Source organism: Cyprinodon tularosa, unplaced genomic scaffold (assembly GCF_016077235.1).
Source record: "Cyprinodon tularosa strain WSP-4 unplaced genomic scaffold, ASM1607723v1 ctg262, whole genome shotgun sequence".
In the NCBI taxonomy this organism is placed as follows: Eukaryota; Metazoa; Chordata; class Actinopteri; order Cyprinodontiformes; family Cyprinodontidae; genus Cyprinodon; species Cyprinodon tularosa.
Window position 1 is genome coordinate 283,484 of NW_024038966.1, and position 23,863 is coordinate 307,346.

At 35.5% G+C, this 23,863-nt stretch overlaps 1 protein-coding gene across 3 annotated transcripts in view; it reads left to right on the forward strand.

Moving 5' to 3' along the window:
- Positions 1 to 23,863, forward strand: part of neto1l (neuropilin (NRP) and tolloid (TLL)-like 1, like) — a 123,336-nt gene that overhangs the window by 92,019 nt on the left and 7,454 nt on the right. For 2 of the 3 annotated variants that reach the window (XM_038289069.1, XM_038289067.1), the window contains exons 7-11: positions 8,712 to 8,794; positions 10,117 to 10,262; positions 18,641 to 18,754; positions 21,082 to 21,712; positions 22,490 to 22,564. In XM_038289069.1, the coding sequence (XP_038144997.1) occupies positions 8,712 to 8,794; positions 10,117 to 10,262; positions 18,641 to 18,754; positions 21,082 to 21,712; positions 22,490 to 22,550 (1,035 nt within the window). In that variant the 3' untranslated portion in view covers positions 22,551 to 22,564. The remainder of the gene's footprint in view (positions 1 to 8,711; positions 8,795 to 10,116; positions 10,263 to 18,640; positions 18,755 to 21,081; positions 21,713 to 22,489; positions 22,565 to 23,863) is intronic. The other variant, XM_038289070.1, reaches the window with a different exon arrangement.

Here is a 23,863-nt window from a genome sequence, read left to right on the forward strand (position 1 = left end):
ACCAGCTGATTGCATTGACTCAAAGGCAATCCCTCATGCTAAGCATGCTTGTAGCGACAGTGGAGAGGAAAACTCCCTTTTAACAGGAAGGAACCTCCAGCAGAACCAGGCTCAGTGTGAGTGGCCATCTGCTGAGGCCGACTGGGGTTCAAGAAGGCAGAAGCAGAGACACAGAAAGAAGCAGAGAGCAAAAGGCAACTGGCAATCAGTTCCACTGGTGATCCCGTCCAAGAAAGACACAGCCAGGCAGAAGAGTGCTCTGTTAGGATGGAGCTTGGCCATTTAAGAACAATAAACCAAATTAAATGTTTCAGAACTTATATATTATACATATTTAAATGTTCAATTATCTATGAAATAAGTGTAATGCTGAAATATAGAATACTTTTCAAGCAATTTAACAAAAATAAAATGTACTTTTCTATTCCAGTTTTTTTTTAAAGAGTAACATTGTACTCCTTGTATTTTTTTTTTTGTAAAAATAATGCCAAACCATGCCAGAGAAATCAGTATAACACTGAAAAAGTAAATAGCAATATGTTTTGATAAACTAACACATACAGTTAAAAGTCCAATGTTCTTGATGGTGAGATGACTTTAAGTCTTTCTTTGCCCCCATAGTGAGTTTTATTAAAGGAACATATAGTATATAACTTCACAGAACACTTCCAGTTTAGTAGGGCCAGGTATCACTGAATCTATGGGGCTCCCCGCTGTTGTCTCTCTTCTCATTTTGTGTGCAGCAATCAATACTTGCTGAACACCCACCCACAATACGCCCCACAGCCAATCAGTCTCACGCATACCTCTATCTCAGCTACCCTCCTCTGTCTCTACTGCAAAAGCCTGAAAACAGTTCCCTCCTCACTGCAGAGAGACTGCGCTTGTGAAAATCCACTTTGACGGATTAAGTTGTAGTAACTCACTGCATTAGACTGAAGTAACACCAATATGTGAGAGGCAATTAGTTGGATTACTTTTTGGAAAAAAAAAGACTAATGTTGTTATTGACGCTGCTACAATGTAACACAATTACTCAACACTGGTCTTCATTCAGAACACTGTTTCAAGAACTAAGCAGAGAAGAGGTTCCGAATATATTATATTTGATCTTTGGATGATCCTGCTGCCTTATTCTGACTGACCACCTTTTTTTCTTCTGCAACATTTTTCCCAAAAGAAAGGAGTAATTTACATTGTTAAAAAGAATTAATGATTCTTAGCTGAAGTAATGTTTCATTTTGAATAGTTGAATGCCTCTCTCAAAAGAAAAGAGAGAAAAGATTCCTGTTCTATTATGTACAAAGCTGTTCTGATGCATCCACACAGCGTTTATGATATGGTTGGCTGATAATAATGGCTGTGATTCATAGTCGCAACAGCCATTGTTATCTGGCATCCTCTTCAGGGTTGGCCATTTCCCTTTAATGCCTTTGTTTCCCTCAGAAATGTCCTTCTGATTGAGCTGCTTTAAAAGTCAAGGCCACAGCAGCTATAAGATTGAAGCATCAACCTTCAGACATTCTTTCTAAGTTATCTGAACCCATTTTGGGACCTATGATAAGTGGTCATTAGAGAGAACGAAGGGAGGTTGAGGGATGCTGGGAACTGATCAATGTCATAGTTTTTATTTTTATTTTATTTTTTTTATTTAGCATGGTTTCCTTGCCTTTTCTTGTATAGGGCAACATTTGCATGCATCCTAAAGAGTGTGAGTCAGCCTGTTTTAAAATATCCAAATGGGAGTAGTTAAAACTAAAATACTGTGACTGTTTAAAAGTGGTCTAGTGCACTCCGTTTTAAACAGATCAGAATTTCACTCTGATAAATTGCATCCCAGAGCAAGTCGAGGGCAAAAATCTCCACCAACTCCTACATATGCATATTTGGTTTTGCATTTTTCAATCTTTAAATGTCTTCAGACTTGCACTTGTCATTTTGTCATATATTATTATTTTTCTCTCAAAGTGTGCAGCCATTTATTGCTTTTACAGCAATACAATGCAGTAAAGGAAGCAGATGCTATCTCCCTTGTTTTATGTGTTCATACATGTTGCTGTGTCGTAATCTGATCAAATAGCTCATTCCCCTTATGCTCGCACAGCACTATACTGTTGCCAGAATGCCACAGAAACGGTAGAGAGATACAGACATCCTATGCCCAAGGCTCTAATTAGACTACACTGGAGGACTCCAGAGAGAAAGCAGGAAAAACGGGGTGCAAAAAGGAGGGCGGTTGCTTAATAATGCATTTTATCTAAGGTCTTAATGTATAAGGGATGGAGATTAAGGGTGGATGGCAGATGGCAAGAGAGAAAGAGGAAAAAGAGGTGAGAGAGAAAGAGAGAGACAGGAAGGGTAGGCACAACTGCAGGAAGCTGTAATGGCCATGTGTTGTTGCCAGAAGTGACAGCAATGCAGCACTTTTAATGATGATGTTAGAACTTTACACCAGCATGTGTCATCTGAACATCAACATTTTCTATAAAGAGAATGTGTAACAACCATGAGAAAAAAAAAAAAAGCAAAATTGGTGATTTAAATGTCAAATTCAAAAACACATCTGTTGAATGTGTTTTTTTCCACATAAATTTGTTCCTTTTGTTATTTCTTTGAAGACAGATGTCCAAACATTGCTGGAAGCTCTTGGGAGCTCAGAGACTCTTTTCTCTATATAGCATGTTTTTCCTGTTACTTATTTTCTATCATAACTGTCTGGACTTTCTAAAACCTACTGTTTATCAGTTATGTGTACAATCAAAATATAGTCCATTATTCTGACTGCAATGAGCAGAATAATCTATTTTGGGCACAGAGGGAACATTGTGTTCAATTATTGAGAAGTGCTAAAGCTTGAGTCCTTTTTTTTTTTTCTTGGAGCAAATTATTTGGACTTTCAAATTATGATAACATTTTCCTCTTTTATCAAATTCAATCTGTCCTTGGCTTTTTTCAGTCATTTAGAGTTAATCGACGTAGCAATAGAAATTTGTGGACAGTATACAGTGTGTACAGGTGCTGGTCATAAAATTAGAATATCATGAAAAAGTAGATTGATTTCAGTAATTCCATTTAAAAAGTGAAACTTGTATATTATATTCATACATTACATACAAACTCATATATTTCAGATGTTTATTTTGTTTAATTTTGATGATTACAAATGACAACAAATGAAAATCTCAAATTCATCATATCAGAAAATTAGAATATTACTGAAGACCAATAAAAACAAAGGATTTATAGAAATGTTGGCCAACTGAAAAGTATGAACATGAAAAGTATGAGCATGTACAGCACTCAGTATTTAGTTGGGCCTCCTTTGGCCTGTATTACTGCAGCAATGCGGCGTGGCATGGAGTCGATCAGTCTGTGGCACTGCTCAGGTGTTATGATAGCCCAGGTTGCTCTAATAGTGGCTTTTAGCTCTTCTGAATTGTTGGGTCTGGTGTATTGCATCTTCTTCTTCACAATACCCCATAGATTTTCTATGGGGTTAAGGTCAGGAGAGTTTGCTGGCCAATTAAGAACAGGGATACCATGGTCCTTCAACCAGGTACTGGTAGCTTTGGCACTGTGTGCAGGTGCCAAGTCCTGTTGGAAAATGAAATCTGCATCTCCAAAAAGTTGGTCAGCTGCAGGAAGCATGAAGTGCTCTAAAACTTCCTGGTATGTGGCTGCGTTGACCCTGGACCTCAGAAAACACAATGGACCAACACCAGCAGATGACATGGCACCCCAAACCATCACTGACTGTGGAAACTTTACACTGGACTTCAAGCAACGTGGATGAAGTGCCTCTCTTCTTTTCCTCCAGACTCTGGGACCTTGATTTCCAAAGGAAATGCAAAATTTACTTTCATCAGAGAACATGACTTTGGACCACTCACCAGCAGTCCAGTCCTGTTTCTCTTTAGCCCAGGCAAGACGCTTCTGACGCTGTCTGTGGTTCAAGAGTGGCTTGACACAAGGAATGCGACAGCAGAAACCCATGTCTTTCATACGTCTGTGTGTGGTGGTTCTTGAAGCACTCACTCCAGCTGCAGTCCACTCTTTGTGAATCTCCCCCACATTTTTGAATGGGTTTTGTTTCACAATCCTCTCCAGGGTGCGGTTATCTCTCTTGCTTGTACACTTTTTTCGACCACATCTTTTCCTTCCCTTCGCCTCTCTATTAATGTGCTTGGACACTGAGCTCTGTGAACAGCCAGCCTCTTTAGCGATGACCTTTTGTGTCTTGCCCTCCTTGTGCAAGGTGTCGATGGTCGTCTTTTGGACAACTGTCAAGTCAGCAGTCTTCCCCATGATTGTGTAGCCTATAGAACTAGACTGAAAGACCATTTAAAGGCTTTTGCAGGTGGTTTGAGTTAATTAGCTGATTAGAGTGTGGCACCAGGGGCCATCAATTTTGAACCTTTTCACAATATTCTAATTTTCTGATATGATGAATTTGAGATTTTCATTTGTTGTCATTTGTAATCATCAAAATTAAACAAAATAAACATCTGAAATATATGAGTTTGTATGTAATGTATGAATATAATATACAAGTTTCACTTTTTAAATGGAATTACTGAAATCAATCTACTTTTTCATGATATTCTAATTTTATGACCAGCACCTGTATATTGCCAAGTCTTTATAATGCTTTCAGGATGTTACATTAAAAACTTTTTTTTTTTTCCAAAAACAAGTCTAGAGGCTGTGCTAGATATAAATTAGCTGTATTCAGCTTTACCCTGATGCAGATACGTGCAAAGCAGGGTTAGTTTAAAAGAAAAAAAACAGACTTAGAACATCAAATGGAGCATTGTTAAATCCATCTTTAAAAAATGAAAGAGTATAACACAAATGCAAACCTACTACTAGAAATAGCTATGCTTCTAAGCTGTGTTTCTAAAATTTCTAATTCACTTATGTATACTATATATATACACTCACCGGCCACTTTATTAGGTACCCCATGCTAGTAACGAGTTGGACCCCCTTGTGCCTTCAGAACTGCCTCAATTCTTCGTGGCATAGATTCAACAAGGTGCTGGAAGCATTCCTCAGGGACTTTGGTCCATATTGACATGATGGCATCACACAGTTGCCGCAGATTTGTCTGCTGCACATCCATGATGCGAATCTCCCGTTCCACCACATCCCAAAGATGCTCTATTGGATTGAGATCTGGTGACTGTGGAGGCCATTTGAGTACAGTGAACTCATTGTCATGTTCAAGAAACCAGTCTGAGATGCTTCCAGCTTTATGACATGGCGCATTATCCTGCTGAAAGTAGCCATCAGAAGTTGGGTACATTGAGGTCATAAAGGGATGGACATGGTCAGCAACAATACTAAGGTAGGCTGTGGCGTTGCAACGATGCTCAATTGGTACCAAGGGGCCCAACGAGTGCCAAGAAAATATTCCCCACACCATGACACCACCACCACCAGCCTGAACCGTTGATACAAGGCAGGATGGATCCATGCTTTCATGTTGTAGACGCCAAATTCTGACCCTACCATCCGAATGTCGCAGCTGAAATCGAGACTCATCAGACCAGGCAACATTTTTCGAATCTTCTATTGTCCAATTTCGATGAGCTTGTGCAAATTGTAGCCTCAGTTTCCTGTTCTTAGCTGAAAGGAGTGGCACCCGGTGTGGTCTTTTGCTGCTGTAGCCCATCTGCCTCAAAGTTCGACGTACTATGCGTTCAGAGATGCTCTTCTGCCCACCTTGGTTGTAACGGGTGGTTATTTGAGTCACTGTTGCCCTTCTATCAGCTCGAACCAGTCTTGCCATTCTCCTCTGACCTCTGGCATCAACAAGGCCTTTCCGCCCACAGAACTGCCGCTCACTGGATGTTTTTTTCTTTTTCGGACCATTCTCTGTAAACCCTAGAGATGGTTGTCCGTGAAAATCCCAGTAGATCAGCAGTTTCTGAAATACTCAGACCAGCCCTTCTGGCACCAACAATCATGCCACGTTCAAAGTCACTCAAATCACCTTTCTTCCCCATACTGATGCTCGGTTTGAACTGCAGGAGATTGTCTTGACCATGTCTACATGCCTAAATGCACTGAGTTGCCGCCATGTGATTGGCTGCTTAGAAATTAAGTGTTAACGAGCAGTTGGACAGATGTACCTAATAAAGTGGCCGGTGAGTGTATATATATATATATATATATATATATATATATATATATATATATATATATATATATATATATATATATATATATATATATATATATATATATATATATATATATATATATACATACACACAGTATATACAGTACACTTCTAACAAAATATCCCTTTATGCAGGTCACATCTTTATGTACTTGTTTCAGCCATAGAACTCATATGCCAGGTTTCCTGGAGATAATCAAACTATAGTTTTTTAGGATACAAGATAAATTTAAGAAAGATGGAGCTGACCAAGACTTAGCAGCTTTGGAAGACACTCATTGTAAAATCGCCCACATCAATCAGTCGATAAATTACAGTTATAATCCAATCAGTATGTGTTTGTATTCATATTCTGGAAATAAATAATACTATTTAAACTAAGAAGGTTGTCCTTTATTTTGCCATTATCTGCAAATCCATCTTTTACCCCTACAACTTTGGATGGAGCCTTTGATAGTACGATTGGGTTGTTTGGTGGAAAAACAAGGACTTGTTTAGACAGATTACTTCAGACATATACAGGCCAGAGGATTTGTGATATCTGATCCCAATAGCTTTGACACTGCAACATCTGATAAATTGGGTAAATATCTTACAGAATCTGGAAGGAAAAAGATGCAGTCTCTTACTTTTGCCAGCTTTTTTCTGTACTATTTTCTTGTTTTCATAATTTTTCTTCTGTTTTGTCTTTTTCTATAGTGCTACAGGTAACCCTTTTATGCCGACCAGTGTTTTAGTGTGTAAATGTTTCCCAATAGAAATATTAGTGGAAACAAGTATTTGGCTCTTTCATGAAGACCAGAATGGTTAAAGGAATATTTCTAAACAGAACTGAGAATATCTGCTACTCCTAAAGTGTTACCAGAGGGCCTCTAGCCTTGTGCTCTTTTTGATGCTCTCTTTGCTGTCTCTTCAACTTAGGTAGACAGCCATGTACCGTATTTTGTCTTTTTTTATATGCAAATGTATAAAATATTGACAATTTTTAACCAAAACTATGCAATTTTTCTTAATATTAGTTAATTTTTCTTGGATTGAGGAGATAAAAGAGACATTTTGACAATGGAACAAGACAATTTACACTTAGAATAAGAAAAAACAATTGCATTGTCTTATTTCAAGTGCATGTTATCTAATTATCTGATTTTAAGAGTAAAAACACTCATATCATTAGCAAATTATCCCATTTACCTACTTAAATTAAGGGGAAATACACTTCATTTAAGGAATTTTTTATTATTTCTAGATCGTTTTTCCAGTGTATGATATGTTTCTTTGTCTGCATAGTTCTGTTTCTTCACTTACGGTATGTTCTCCCATAAACCTCTAAAGCCTTCAGAGAAGAGCTTTATTTATACTCAAATTGAATTACACTAAGGTGTACTACAATCAGGTGAGCTGGATATGGGGTGCTGTAGTTTAATCAAAATATTAAGTATTTTCTATTTCTACCCCATAATTGGCATCTATTTCCTATCCATTATACACAATTCCAAAAGCCTATTTGACATTTGTGATTATAATAGAATAAAGTAGGAAAAAAAATATGTTACTATATCAAGTTATTATGCTATATTTGTAAGGCAGTGTACATGTTTGTCTTTGTGTATAAATATAGCTATGTATTTGTGAGAACAGAGAAGCTGACATTGAGCATTTCTGGCTCAATGAAAGCTTATTGACCCTGATATGAGACCCCAGGAGAAGTATTTAGTTTGTTTTTTTGCCCCAATGCATTACATTTGTCATGTTGTCAAAGCCAGGTTGTCATTGCGAAGTCCATTATCCTGCCCTGTCTAGAGCTTGTGTCTTTCGGCGTTTAAAGATGTCACATTTCCCTGTCACAGTTAGAAAGTTGTCCACTCATTAACCTGGAAAGATAGCCAAGGCGGTGCACAACAAACCAAAAGCCTGGCTCAGAAGTTTCTGATCTTAGCCTGATACATGGATTAGAGGCATCAGTGGATATGCAATCAGGAAACTTTGACAGTACACTGTAAAGGGCTAAGGTGTATTAAATAGGGTTTTTTTTCTGGGGTTTTAGAAGATTGAAACTGAAACTTGTTTGATAATTTCACAAAATGTAGGAGTTCAATGAGTCTAAAAAAAGTTTGTATTTTGCCAAAAGTTGGTGACCTTTTTTTTTTCTTCTAACTGACAGATACGTCTTATACCAAACAGAGAGGAAAATTGTTTATTTTTATTCCCTTTTAAACATTGTATTGTTTGGGTCGCTATTGTAATAAAAAACCAACATCAAATTCAAATGTGCATTATCTGTCTATAAGTCCTCCTCTATAATGGATATATCTTGGACATTTTCCTGGCAACAGTCTATCTGACTTACAACATTAAGGGGTTGCTATATCATCGTGTATTGTGTAACATTCTAAGAAGCACATGGTATGTTAGAAAGGACCAAAATTCTTTGGTCTCACTCTTTTTCTCATCGCTGTCATTTAAAATGCCAAAGTAGTTTAAACTTCCTTAACCTTTTTTTCCCTCACGTTTTCTCTTGTTTGACCAGATCTACCTGCGCTTTCTGGACTATGAGATGGCAAACTCCAACGAATGCAAGCGCAACTTTGTAGCAGTCTATGATGGAGGAAGGTATCTTTTTAAACATAAACATATTCAGATACACACAGATGCATTCGTATGTATATATATATATATATATATATATATATATATATATATATATATATATATATATACATATGTTTTTTAGTACTAAGGCAATCAGTTTAATCGTGTTTTCCGATTAAACAATTTAATTTAGTAATTAGATAATAACTAATGTGGAGAGACTGTAAAACTTTAAAGTTATACATCATTGTATATCATTTTCTCAGCTTTTCACATTTCTGAACATTATAAAACATCATAAAAAGTGCTGCTGTAAGGTTTATAAACTTTAAAAATAATTACACTTCGTCATTTGATGTAGAACATTACTCAGTTTTCACTAAGCTTTAGATAAAGTTAACTGACTGAAACAAATGGCAACAATATAGCATACCGTTTACCTGTCGATTCTTTTAAATGAAAATATATTGAGATTACATGCCAGTCGTTAAGGTTCCATATTATACAAAATTCACATTATACTTTATGAGACTTCATTCATAAAAATATCCCATTTTGAATTCCCAATGCATTTATAAATTCCAAGTAAATTCCAAATTAATATGTCAAGATGTTTGTTAAGCAGAGATCCCTGCAAATATATAAAAGTTAGAAAACAGGACCTAACAAGAGATATATCTTGCAACTGTTGCAAAAATCCAAGGAAATTGGCTAAGAGAAAATTGGCCTGAAAATAAGCAACTTTTCCTTTCACTTCTAGGCAAAGCTTGTAATTATTAGAAATATTTGGGGATTCATGTCCTTTTCAAAAATACATATGTGAGATAGTTTTCCCCAATATGATAATTTGAAATGTATCATATTTTTAACTAGAGTTTGTTATTTCCAAATAGGAAAAGCTTTGAAGCTTTGCATCGAATCAGAGTTATGATTTTTTATTAATAAATTTAAAAAAAGATTCTCATTAGGGCTTCTATTGGCTGCTTAACATAGTCTTTCTTCTCTCTCTAGTATTACATGTCTTCATCATAAGCTACAAGACGAGACATTCATTGATTTTCAATTGATTTTGATTTTTGATTGACAGATGTGAGTGTGTTTCAAACTTTGCCTTTTTTGTTTTATGTCCCCACCTTCAAAAAAATCAGATTTTATAAAGAAACCAATGTCCTCAGAGATAATTGTTCAATTACCTAGCTGAAACTTAAAAACAAATATAAGTCTAAAGCAAGCTTGTAGATAAGTAAACAATTTCCCACTGAGCAGTTCATGTTATTAACAGATGCATGAATTTCTATATTGTTATTAAATGTATTTTCTTGTAATTTTTTGTCTTGTTTAAGCTCGGTGGAAGACCTGAAGAGCAAATTCTGTTCCACTGTGGCTAACGACATCATGCTGGTGTCCACACTGGGAGTTATCCGGATGTGGGCAGATGAGCTCAGCCGCAAGAGTCGCTTCCGTATTCTTTTCACAACCTACCAAGAACGTAAGCAAACACTGATTTAAAACACTTTACTTACTTTAATCAAGCAGAATAAATAGGGAAAATGTTTGGAAACAGATATAAAAGGTAAACATAAAGTAGCAATTACATTTCTGGCCAAAATAAAAGAAGACAAAAAACAAAGTTCTCAGTACAATGGATATTGTTTGAAAGTACTTTTTTATATTATGAGAAGTAAAATATTTCAGCTTACCTTGTTAAAACATTTAGATATATATTTGCATTTGAACAGTGCTTTTTAAAGAGTTGTTACGGTAGCACACATTGAAAAATATCAGCAACACAAAAAGCACTAGAAGTTCTTAGACGGCTTCCCTATTTAAGACCTTTTTTCCATGCAGTACCATGATGGGCTGTTGCTGGGGCAACACTGCATCCTAAGTCATTTATCCAATCCTCAGCCAGACTTTGCCTTTAGAGGAACATCGACCACAGCTGAGCAGTTTTACAAGAACTCTGTCAAAACGAAATGGACAGATGTGTTCGATCTCTGGAAAAGAAAGAGTTAGAGAAAATCTTTCAGTCAGCTTTCCAGCCGTCTTTCCTTTTTGTGAGCATTTTTGCAAAAGATTTAAACAATGAATAGGACCCAGATCAGTAAAAGGCATGTATGATCATTTCTGCTACCTTTTCTTTTAAACTATGTTCAGCTTTCGGTGTTTTAATAGTAATATCAGAACTAAAACCTAGAAATCAGAAGAATTGCACGCTAAGTAAAGGTCAGGTTCAAAGGAGCCAGCAATCTTGACCAAATGTGACTTTGATGACATGTTTGGAGTTCAAGCAGTTGAACTCATAACAAAAATAGTGGCTTATTCAGTGAGGATGGAGTTATGAGAAATGTTGTTTAAAAGTAGTAGCTTAAAACCAAAGAAGCCGTCTTCGTATGACTGGATCTCAAAGATATCTGTTGCAAGCCTGGTCAAATAATTCACTAAAGTGGCAAATTACTTCTCATGAAAAAAACAAAAAGAAAAAAACGGTTTTTTGGGGGGTATTTTTGTCCTCTGTAAAGCTAATGTACACAGATATCTGCTGTGGTTGTGACTGAGATAAAAAGCGTTTCATCCTGATCAATGTATTTGTCCTCGCTCTGCCATTAATCGTGTAGTGTTCTCATATTACCTTGTTTTCACCCTTTAAAATAAAAATTATTCTTGTTTCATAATCCTGGGGCATAACATATTTCTAATGATTCCTTTTTTCTGGGTGCTAAAAAAATCAGTTCTTATTAATTGATTGGTTTGTTTTTAACAAAAATGTAGACTTGTTTTTATTTATACTTAATATTCTTAAGATTTTAGGGTTTCTGGCTCTTTAATGGTGGTATATGCATTTATGGGCTTCTCAGCTTGATGCATAGATTTAAATGAGGTCAAAAGAAAAAAAAATAATGAATGGACAATGTACGAATGTAAAAAACAGTCCAGCAACTCAAAATAGAAAGGTTTAGAGGCTGCATTGGCAGCATACATCAGAGCTTATCCTGAGCTTAAACATTTTGTTTGTTTATTCCTAGTGGAACAAACAGCTTTTAGAGAACTGTTTGCAGTTGCTGAATTCCACTGAGATTTTCCTGCGTGCAGAGTGATGTTGATGAAAGCAAACGGCTTCCTTCATTCAAACTGACCTTCCTCTGCTATCCACACTTACATACAGTGCTGCTTTGCAGAGCCAGAGTTCATGATTGCAAATGTAAGCTAAAATACAGTAAACTCTCACTTAATTTGAGAATCAATTATGTCTTATGTGATAAATGTGTCTCTCAGCTGTCAGCATTGTTTCACCTCATCTGCAACAATCTCAGAGGCTGCAGATAGAAATTTGCTCTAGCTTCTTTACACACATCACTTATTTCCTGTTGAAGTGCTTCTTTGTTGTGTGCTGTGCTGCATTTGAGACAAACACTGTATGTAAATTCTTTGAACAACTTTTTATATCTTAGTGACATGAGTTTTTGCCTGGCTTTGATCAGATTATATTATATGTATACGCTTGTTATATTACAAGGCTCTGCAGTGAGACTAATGTGTTTTCCTACTTCTTAGATAAGGCAAGATTAATGGCAAAATTAATTGATTGTTTCATCAAGGTCAAATTGGGCATTTAAGCTCTGGTTATTTGTAAAAACTAGAGGTTTGTTATTAGGAAAGCATAATCTATAAAATTGTGTTGTAACAAGCAAAAACACTTGCTTTGATGGAACAGAGGAAACCACTAAACCCCAGACTGCTACAGCGGTGTACTAGGGCCAGGCTAAATTTTGTTTTTGACATGCTGTAATATTATGAATATAAAGTTGTAGAATTAAGAAATAAAGTCATTATACAGTATTATGAGAATAAAGACCTACATTATAAAGTCGTCATATTACAAGATTAAAGGTCTTATATTATACTACATTTGAAAATAAAAAAATGTTAACAATGAGCTCTGCAGAGCATGTTTCTGCCATCCATGCAGGAAAATTCCTCTCAAATTATGCAGACAGTCTGTACCAGAACCCCCATTCAGCCCTCCTCTAAACAAGCTGCTTTGGCTTTACACGCCCTCGCCCTCCCAATGGCCATGCCCCCCACACCCCGCAACCATGACAACCAGTCAGCGTTTGTAGTGATGGTAGCTCGGAGAGCTGAATTATACAGAAGACAAAGGCCGACCTTAACCAATGAGCTGCTATAGACCCCTCTGAGCAGATTATAAGTGACAACAACACATAACAGTAGCAGCTTGACTACATAGTTGCTCATCGCCATACAAGTTTGTTGATAAAAACAATAACACAAATTTCTTTTATGCCATCGGAAATGCAGACAATTCTCAATCTCCTCAATCTCTCACTCAATTTCCTGTATTGAACTGAGGTACTACTTACAAGAGTAATTTCATACAAGCACATGATAAGAATTACTGCCGATGACATATTAGAAAAAAACTGGTTGTCAAGCATAGGAAGGTTATCCATCTTATAAAGACTGTCCACTTATCAAAAAAGCTGATAACATAAATGTTAGCTGCAATGCTGCCATGTTTATGGGCTAAGTAGTACAACACAGTAAAGTCCTGTTCAGTTCTTACCTTTGCAGCTTTGTAACAGACAGTTGATACCAATCCACTCTTCGATTTAGGGTGTGTGGAGAAGCATGCTTTGTTAGCACCCATGTTGTGAAGTATTCCTCTTTGAAATGCTTTAGGTTTATCAGGTGGATTTTCATTAGATTAAATCTATCCTCTGTGTCTTTAGTGGCTCAGATGAAGGCAGAATAAAAATGACCCATTAGCCACATCTGTTTGGATGCTTGGTATCGGTGACCAAAAAAACTTAGGTGGGTGGGAGTGGTTATTTAAATATTCAATATTTTTGAAACAGAGCATTGTGAGCACACATTTTCTAAGAGGAGGAATAAGGCAGCGAGAGAGGCAAAAATTTTATAGTGTGAATTTTTAATCATAATATGGACCATTAAAGTTGTAACATTACAAGGTTAAAATGGTAATATTATGAGAATACAGTCATAATATTACCAGATTAATTAGAGAATATTACGAGATGAAAGTGATAATATTATGAAAATAATATGTTTAATGTTATAAAACTCTTTTGCTATCATCCTCTGATTTGATATGAGGACTGCTGAGAATCTTGTTAAGTCATAATTTCGTATCGTTTTACAAATAAGGAAATATTAAACTTTTTAAACCAGGGGTCTTCAATGTTTTCCAGGCCAAGGACCCCCAAAATGATGGCGAAATGGAGCGGGGACCCCCTAATTATATGTATTGTATGAAATAGTGTTATATCGAACCTGTCCTATAGTCACTCTATTACAGATGGACTCATGTAATGAAAGTAATTTCGCCCTGAGATTATTAAAGTGTTTTTGATTCAGATTCCTCGTTGATGGGACAGGTGTTGTGAATAAAACGGTGCCCAGATTGAAAGAACTCCTGTGTGTCACTGAATGTGTGCATTGATGTCTGAAAGACACCTTCTGACTCCATTTACCTGTTTACTGCAGTGTGTTGAATTCATGTTAATGTGTATTTAAACACATTTCAAGTAGTGGAAAAAATTGCAGGGGGAATACAAAAAAAAGTCTAATCAACGTAAAATTTGTGACCCTCATGCAGTATCTCCGAGGAACCCCTAGGGGTTGCGCACCCCCTGTTGAAGACCTCTGTTTTAGAACATCAGCATCAAATTATTAGTGTATTACGGAACACAGATTGCTGTTTGGTAGTTTGCCTCTAATAATAATCTGATCACTTTATTCTGCTGTGACTTTATTCTCATAACATTGCAACTTATTTTTGTAATACTATCATATCATATTATATTACTATCCAGGAATCTTTGTGAATTCTGCTAGCTCATACTAGAGCAATCTGCAGTTTGTGTTGATGTCTTTAAGCAATATTTTAATTTTTTTTTCCCCAGCTGTTATTTTCATTAAATTTTGGCAAGTACAGATCAACGAAATTAACTCTCTGCATTTAACCCGTCCCCTTGGGGAGCAGGGGGCTGCCATTGTGTGGTGCCCTGGGAATAGCGTGGGGTTAAGGGTCATTGCTCTGGGATCCAGGGTGGCAGTCTGTGGGAGTGGGGCTTGAAATCAGAACCTCTGGATTTCAAGCACAATGCCCTAACCACTAGGCCGCCACTCCCCTGAAACATGGAAGCCCCTCCACCTAACCAAGCCCTGGGCTAAACTAAGATGTTAACTTGCTCAGGTACAAAGGACACACCTTTGACAACCAAAAGGTTTAGATGGACACAGAGGACAGACGGTTTGAAAGAGGGATGAAAGAAACCATGTATTTTTGCTTAAAAGGAATAAAGCATTCAAAAGAAGTTACAATAGTAAATTCATCATGAATGCAATACATAACACCCTCCATCTCTATGTGGTATAGCTGTTAAAAACAATGTTGAATAATTAGGAATTAATAAATCTAAAGATTAGAAAGAAGTAATTTTGATAATATATTGATAACAAGCAAATCCAAGTTAAATATGTGGTTACAAAGAGACCTCATTATAGACTCACTCACAACATCATAGACTCACTCATAACTTGATGCAGGAATTATGTTACGTTAGAAATAGCAAATAGGTGTGGTTGAGCTTCCCAAACCCCTTTAAGTACCACTTACACAGATATTAATGTGTTTTAGCACTGGACGCCTGCTACAACCGATGGAAGTGTGAACAGAATGAGCTGAATAGTAAATACAGTGGAATGAATGGTAGCTTCCATCTATGCATTGGTAGAGCTTTAGCAAGGACAGCTGTGATAATGTCATGGTAATATGCCTTACATAATTTTTTAAACCACTCATTGAAAAATGTTTTCTAATTTCAACACGTGGAAAAAATCTTGTTACAAATATAAAACACAAATATACTTATATAATAGTTGTATTTTTGTGTATATATATATATATATATATATATATATATATATATATATATATATATATACTGACTCAACATATGGGCTGTGAACTGTTATATGTATGTTCTTTTCTGTTCTTAATTCTTCATTATGCTCATTCTAAGTTTGTGTCAGCCTTTTGGTCTTGTTCCAACTGCACATTACATGACACAGGCACTCATCTAGGAGTTAATTTTACATCTCCACCAGCGACTGTGAAAATTTACTGCTGGGCAAAAGAGCACATTTATTACAAATGTCCTGAAATTAATTTGGTCGGAGATTAGAGCAGACTGAGTACTTTATGTCTGGTCTCACTCCTGTAAAGAATAAAAGAGAATAGAAGGTGTCGAAAAGAGATGACATGGGCTCCCTCTAGGGGTTACTACCTGGAACAACCTGTCAGAGGCTTAACATACAGTGTACTGACAAATGGGCAGACTTAAGGAGCTTTTTGGAATGGAAATTAGAGTATTAGAATACATAGCGAGAGCATAGTTTGATTCAGGAAATTATGCCGAAGGTCTAGTCAGATTGCTGGGAAAATGAGGAAGAGATAAGTCACTTTAATTTGGTGTGTTATGTCTTAATCTGGATAAGAGCTGAAATAAAAACAGCCATGCATCACAGTGCTAAAACTGTCGGGAAAGTCCCAGTGACAGTGTTTTGTGAGAGGGAGGTGAAAGAAAGAGATAAAAATGGACTATATATATGACTTGCAGAAGAAGGAAAAGGACATCTCCTCTTTAACAAAAGACTAATGACCAAAAAAAGCCATCCATTATGTCTTTGTGTCAGGAGTTACTTGGGAGAAATTCACTATATTTTTTAAGATTTATTGCTGCTAATAGTTTGTATAGCATCCTTTGCCGATAGGACATCGGGTTGTATTTTTAACAGTATGTAGTCTACTTACTAGAATAGTAAGATAAATAAAAATGCCATGAAATACATATGTGTGCATCAAATGTTCCATTAAATGATGAAATGGCACGTTATTTCCTAAGATTATGTGTTACTTCCGAACTGTCTGTCTTTGTTTTCGGTAGAGATATGTGGAGACCTTCACAAATTTTCTGTTGGGTTAATTAGTTAACTAGCAGCCTAGGCAGAACAGAAGAATCCTGTATGTGAAGGCATATTTGCAGAGAGCACTTCATGAAGTTAAACAAGAACACATTATTTTGTGGAATGCACTGCGTAAGAGATGAAAATATACGCATCTTTATATGTTTTAGGTTTTATAATAAAGAATTTCAGCCATTGCCTAAAACTTTTTTGTAGTTTTTTTTACAGAAGGATGTAGTCCCAGTTCAACAAGGATTATTTGCTTGTTATTGTTAATGATGTCCATAAGAATAATAAGAGATTTAAAAAAAGGTTTTGAGCCAGAAGTCTATTCTTATAGCAAAAAACAATATTTGAGAGTAATGAATTACACACACACACATATATATATATATATATATATATATATATATATATAAAGAGAGAGAGAGAGCTTTCTTTCCAACGGAAATCCTTTTCCAAATGTCAAATAATCTTTATACAAAATATAAAAGAAAAAATATTTACTCTCAAAACGTTTTCTTCAGTTTCAAATAACATCTGTTTTTTGCTATCAGTGTAAAAATGTGGTCTCTCTAATACATTTATTTGACTTTCTAAATTATTTTTTTCTTTCAAATTCCCTTTCTTCTTTAATTTAATAAAAAATCAAAAAATAAACTTTTTTGGAGTTTTTTTACAGAAGGATGTAGTCCCAGTTCAACAAGGATTATTTGCTTGTTATTGTTAATGATGTCCATAAGAATAATAAGAGATAAAAAAAAAAGTTTTGAGCCAGAAGTCTATTCTCATAGCAAAAAACAATATTTGAGAGTAATGAATTACACACACACATATATATATATATATATATATATATATATATATATATATATATATATATATATATATATATATAAAGAGAGAGAGAGAGAGAGAGATTTTTTTTTTGAGAGAGAGAGCTTTCTTTCCGACGGAAATCCTTTTCCAAATGTCAAATAATCTTTATACAAAATATAAAAGAAAAAATATTTACTCTCAAAACGTTTTCTTCAGTTTCAAATGACATCTGTTTTTTGCTATCAGTGTAAAAATGTGGTCTCTCTAATACATTTATTTGACTTTCTAAATAATTTTTTTCTTTCAAATTCCCTTTCTTCTTTAATTTAATAAAAACACCAAAAATATTTCCATATGGGACAGGTGTACCTCATGTGGGTGTGAGTGTATTATCATATGATGATTTAGCTGGTAACAATTTCTCATTAATCTCCTGTTTTCTATGCTAATAAAAGGCTCTGCTGCAAACAGTTGTCACATAAAGGTGATGATATTTAAGCTGCGTCTCTCTCTCTCACCTCTTCAGAAGGTCAGGGGGCATAGTATATCATATGCTTCAGGCCCCATCAATTTTTAATGAAAGCTGCAGTAGTTAGAGAATAATAGATATTCAAAGTAGCCACATTTTTTTTATTACAGTTTATTGTATGAGTGATCTTAAAAAGTCCCATAACTAATGCAAGTGTTATGAAAATGAGGTGATATATTCATTCAATCCTTAAATTGTCACAGAAAATGTTCTGAAGAGGTAAATTCTGAAGATTTGTGGAAAAAAAGATGTTTAGGGGAAACAAGTTTGGTCTAAGTAATCCTGATCTAAATATATTTTCTCCAACATTTGCCCCTCTGTAGCTTCTCTTTTGTTGTAACTTTAAACACAAATTTGTGCATTAGCAAATACAAATGATTCTTATACTCACTCCTTTAAAATATTGAATTTTTGTTTCATCAGATTTAATCATGTAGCACACATTTTTATGTTTCTCTTAGAGAACTATTCGATTTCAGTGTTTCATAACTGTTTCTTTTCCCTTGCAGCTCCTTGTGATGACGATGCCTTCTTTTGTCACAGTAACATGTGCATAAACTACACTCTAGTGTGTAACGGCATGCAAAACTGTGTCTACCCCTGGGATGAGAACCAATGCAAAGGTGAGATACAGATATTTAAGCAAACCGGAAGCTATTATGAGACTGGATGATAGGATTTTCTGAGTTTCTTTCAAACCACACTCAAAACAGCTGGCTATAAAGTTTCAGAACCATGGACAGCAGCTGAAAGAGCTATGGTTCCTATGCAGCTATTACGGCCCAACATACAGTGATCTTGCATAAGTATTTATCGTCCTTAAACAAATTTACACATTTTAGCATGACAAGCACTAATTTGCTTTGCATTATACCTTAATGAACAACATAAAACATCTCTGACAAAAAAAAGAGAGTTCACCAGTGTTTCATTTAAGCTTGTTAGGTATGCAGCTGTTTTGTGAAGTCCAAAAATATTTCTTAAATACCCTTTGTAAACAAACAGCATCACAATGAGCAGGGTACACATGTTTAATGATCTGAAAAGGAAAAGACTAAAGATAGACTGACAAACCTAATATAACACAGTGAGGATAGGATAGCATCAATCTGATGAAGCAGCCATAAGTTAGATGGTAACTCTTTGAAGAGCTGTAGTGATACAGCTAAAATAGGATAATTGCTAAGTGGTCCAAGAGCTTAATCTTCAAAAATTTGTTGTGTGTATAATAATATGTGTAAACTTGATAAGAATGCAAAAACCGGATCAACTAACCCACCGCATATTTGAACATATTTATTGTCTTTCTAAAATAAGTGGCACAACTGGCCAAAACCCCTTAGCAGGTCTGTCTTTTGTCCAGACCATAAACTGATGATCTCCAAGCACAAATTAACAAGATAATATTTAAATGGGATCCTAACCATCTTTAAAGCAATTTATCATACCTGAAACAAATTATGAGTTCAGGTTTTGTCTGAGTGAGGTAAAAACATAATTAACCTTTAATCATTTTACTTTATCTTTTATTGTTTTACTGTTTGCCTGTTTAAATTCACAATGCAATGTGAAATATGAATAATATTCAATATTACTCCGAGACTTAAGCACAACCAAAAGCACACCCATTTTTTTGTTTATGGTTTTTCCCCACTATTCTCCACTGCAGCTACAATCTTTACAGAAAACCTGCCAAAGTCCCACTATTACATGTGCAATTGTTGTTTATTCCTTCATTTACTTTGTATGATTAAGTAATTTAGAAGGAGGAACAGTTGCAACAATATATTCCTTCTTTAGACTCTTTGAAGATTCCCAAGAATGACTAGAAAAATGTAGGTTTTAGGTTTTAGTGATCAAAAATATTTTAACATTGACAACCATGTGTATTTTTACAATGAATTGTATTGGTGTGTACAACAAGATCGAAGTTAAATACATGGTCAAGTTGGTTGTTTTATTATGAGATAATGTGAAATAAATCATTAGGTATAAGGTAAGTCTTATGTTAAGCAGTTTACGTATATGTATTCATGTGACATATTTCAAAGTTTTGTCCTCTGCTTATCTTTGCTAATATATCTATTCTACAAGGCCTTGATGAATGGAGCATAGTAAAGTAACAGTTCCTACTTGTCAGCATTAACTTCCGGTTTGAAAACTTGGATCAGACTAAAAAAACTGTATTCAGTAATTTTGTGTTTTGCCTTAGCACCCATTGGAGTCGTCAGGTTTTAACAAGAATTGTCTGTTTTAGGTGACAAGGTCAAAATAATGGTTCACTTGATTAGGTGGATGGATGGCAATTACCTAGCTTTTAAGTTAACAGCATTGGAATGTAAAAGCATATATCTCCTGAAAAAACCTTGCAATGGTCAACAGAGTTGAAAAGAAGTTAATGGGCAATAGCCGCCTTATACAGAACCTTTGCGATTGCTGAGTAGTATTTAAAGCAGATGTAGGAAACCAAAACCTTTTATGAAGTCAGAGTAAGACTATATCAAAATCTTGGGCTCTGTAAATCACAACTGAAGTTCCGTTGTGATATTTATAATTTATTTATGGTTAAAACTGTCAAAACTGTTAAAGTTAGCCAGACGTTTAGATAAAAGTCTACCATTCTACTAAGAAGAGCTAGAATTATGCTTGATGCTTCTGTATAGTTGCAAATCAATGTGTGGCTGGTTTTTTTAAACATTTGACTTCATATTATTGAGGGTATTTGATTGAGCCTGTTATGTGGAATCAAGTATGTTTAATTCAGACAAAAAACATAAAAAAAAAATACATATATGAAGTGAATATGGGTAAGAAATGACCAGATATTTATTTTATTTAATTTAATGATTCAATGATTCAATTTATGTTTGATCTGTTTTAACTGAGAAAATCAACTTCATATTTATTGATCTGTTCTCCTCTGTTCTCATGTGTCTCTACTACTGTGCAGAGAAAACTAATACCAAATTCCTGGACAACCTCAACTCCTCAAATGGGGCCATAATTGGGGTGACCTGCTGCATCGTGTTCATCCTCCTCATCGTCTCAGTAATTGTTCAGATAAAGCAGCCGCGTAAGAAATACATTTTCCGACGAGAAGACTTTGACCCCACCATGTTTCAGGAGGTCTTTGAACCCCCCCACTATGAGCTATGTACTTTACGGAGTGCCGCCACACCCACAGCGGCCTCTGCAGATTTGGTTGACTTGGCGGAGGACTTTGAGAACTACCACGCCCTTCGCCAGGCCTCCTCCCGCTGCATTCATGACCACCACTGTGGCTCTCCCTCTTGCCCTGGCTCTGCACACATATCACAGCTGTCGCTCAGCGGTCGAGGGAGCAGGAGTAACTTAAGTGCCCGCGACTCAGGGGCCACAGCAGCTCTGCTCACAGACCTTCCGCAGCCACCAATGTCTGTGCGGCCCCTGCTGCCAGCCACAGGGAACCGTAGGAGCATCTTGGTCATGAAGCACAGCTACTCTCAAGAGGCGGCAGACAATGGATGCGACCTGGATGACGACCTGGAAGACGTTCCAACCACCAGCCATCGACTGTCACGCCATGAAAAGGCAGTACAGCGGTCAGTATCTATTGATTTCTGATGAGGGTGGAACAACAGCACCATAGTTAACAATGACAATATTTGAAATGTGCAACAACTACTCACTTTTATTTATTTTCATTTTATTTAAGCTTTGTTCTTCGTTTATTGATTATTTATAATTTTATCATTCACTTTTTTGTTTACCCAGTTTACTTGCCTGTTGTCTGCCATTACAAGTTCTAACAAAGGGCTTCACAGTATGTCTCATCTTGCATGCTCAACCTCAAATTTGCAAATCATCCCAGTTAGCTTTCTATCATTATTCACATATATTTAAATATCTAAATGAAACTGTTCTTTGAGGTTTTTTCATCATGTTGTCATGGATTTTATTTTAGGATCTGATCTCATAAAAATTAAAAGGGCTAAAATTGGTGCCTTGTTAAAATTCTATATATGGTTTTGACTTTAATGCAAATTACAAAATGTGATACATAAATTGTATTCTCTTGGCATAAGCTTGTATTTTGATAACAAAAACAAATATGGTGTAATTGTAACTTGCAAAGATACTGTATGACAGTATTGGAACACTTTAGAAACTTTCTCTGAACTTTCTATATACATTTTCCAAAATAATCCTGGTAGTGTTGTTATAGTTAACTGCAATTGTGCATGCAAGGTTCCTTAAGCCCATCAAATGGCAAATGAAGTTTATTACATTTACAGTATGTAGCACATTATGCATTCTGAAATATTTATATGCAAAATGAGTTTGATATTATATTAAATGAAAGAGCCATAACATTTCAGGTTCTGCCTCATTGGCTCTTTGAGCAAACATGAATCAGAGTACAACACAACTAGGGTCTAGGAGACAATCCCAAGGTAAGCACGCTTATCTAACACTCAATACCTTTTGTTGTTGCGTAGTTGTCATATGCTCCGTCAGTATATACTTTTGTCTAACTTTTTATTCTTCCTTTTCTGTGACTTTTGCATGGGTCTTTTATTTATTGTGTTCAATTTCAGTTTGTTGTTTGGGTTTATCAAGATGGTGTTCTTGTTTATAACCATCTTGTTTTCTAAGTAAGTTTGTCATTGTTTGTCAAGAACCACTTTTATCTGTATTAGCATGTATTTTTAGACTTTTTTGTTGAAACTGATACAGTTATGTCCCTTATTGCTCCTAGTAGAATTACAGATTCCATGCCAACTTAGATGACTTTCCCAGTTTACATAAAAACTGTTATTTAATTGTAAATAGAATACTTTAATTGCAAGGATTTACGAAATATTTAAAAACTAAAACCGTGTTGCAGTATTATTTTGCATATATTTTTCTTTTGTCTTTCCACCACAAAAAATATAATGCATTGCCTTTGGCATCATAGTTATATCAAGCAGGTCTTTTCTTATAAACATGTTAAACCGTTTTTAAGGGAATATTGAGGTATTGCGTTTATGTGTAATGTAAAACAAGAAATCCGACTTTAACATCAAGCGATAACCATTGTAGACAATTAAAATTGAATATTGAGCAGTGATTACAAACAGCTGTTCCTTTTGTCCAACTTTTTCTTTTAACTTGCACTCAATAAAAATTTAAGTGTATTGATGTTTACAGGCAAATCAACACAAACGTAATCTTATTATACTTTAAAGGAAAAATAAATTCAGTTTTTATCAAATTATATAGTATCCATTTCAATCTGGAGAATAGTGTTATACTGCTAGATTCGGCCTTAGGATACTACTAAATATCTATTAAATTTGTATTGCTATCTGGAACTATAGCTCTTATTGTTTTTTTTTTTAGATGGTTAAGAAATAGCACAAAGCTAATTACCCTAAAAAGAGAAAAGTTAATTACTTTTGTTTTTCATTTAACAAATTTTTAGTGTACTGTAACTGAACGCAAACAAATAAACGTTCCTTTCTGCCAGTGTTAAATAACTTATTTTGCCTTGACTCTTGTTTGTTGATCTTATCCAGAGAGTTGAAAGAAGTTTGAAGAAACAAGAAAACGTTGGCAAGGCAGGCAAGCTCATTAGGGGGTTTAGCCCATGGGATAACAATACAGGACCATGATAACCTGTCATATCCTCATCAAACTGTTTACAAGCTTAGTCACAAACTGCTGTGGGATGCAAAATTTCCACCATGTTTGTGGCAATCATTGTGCTG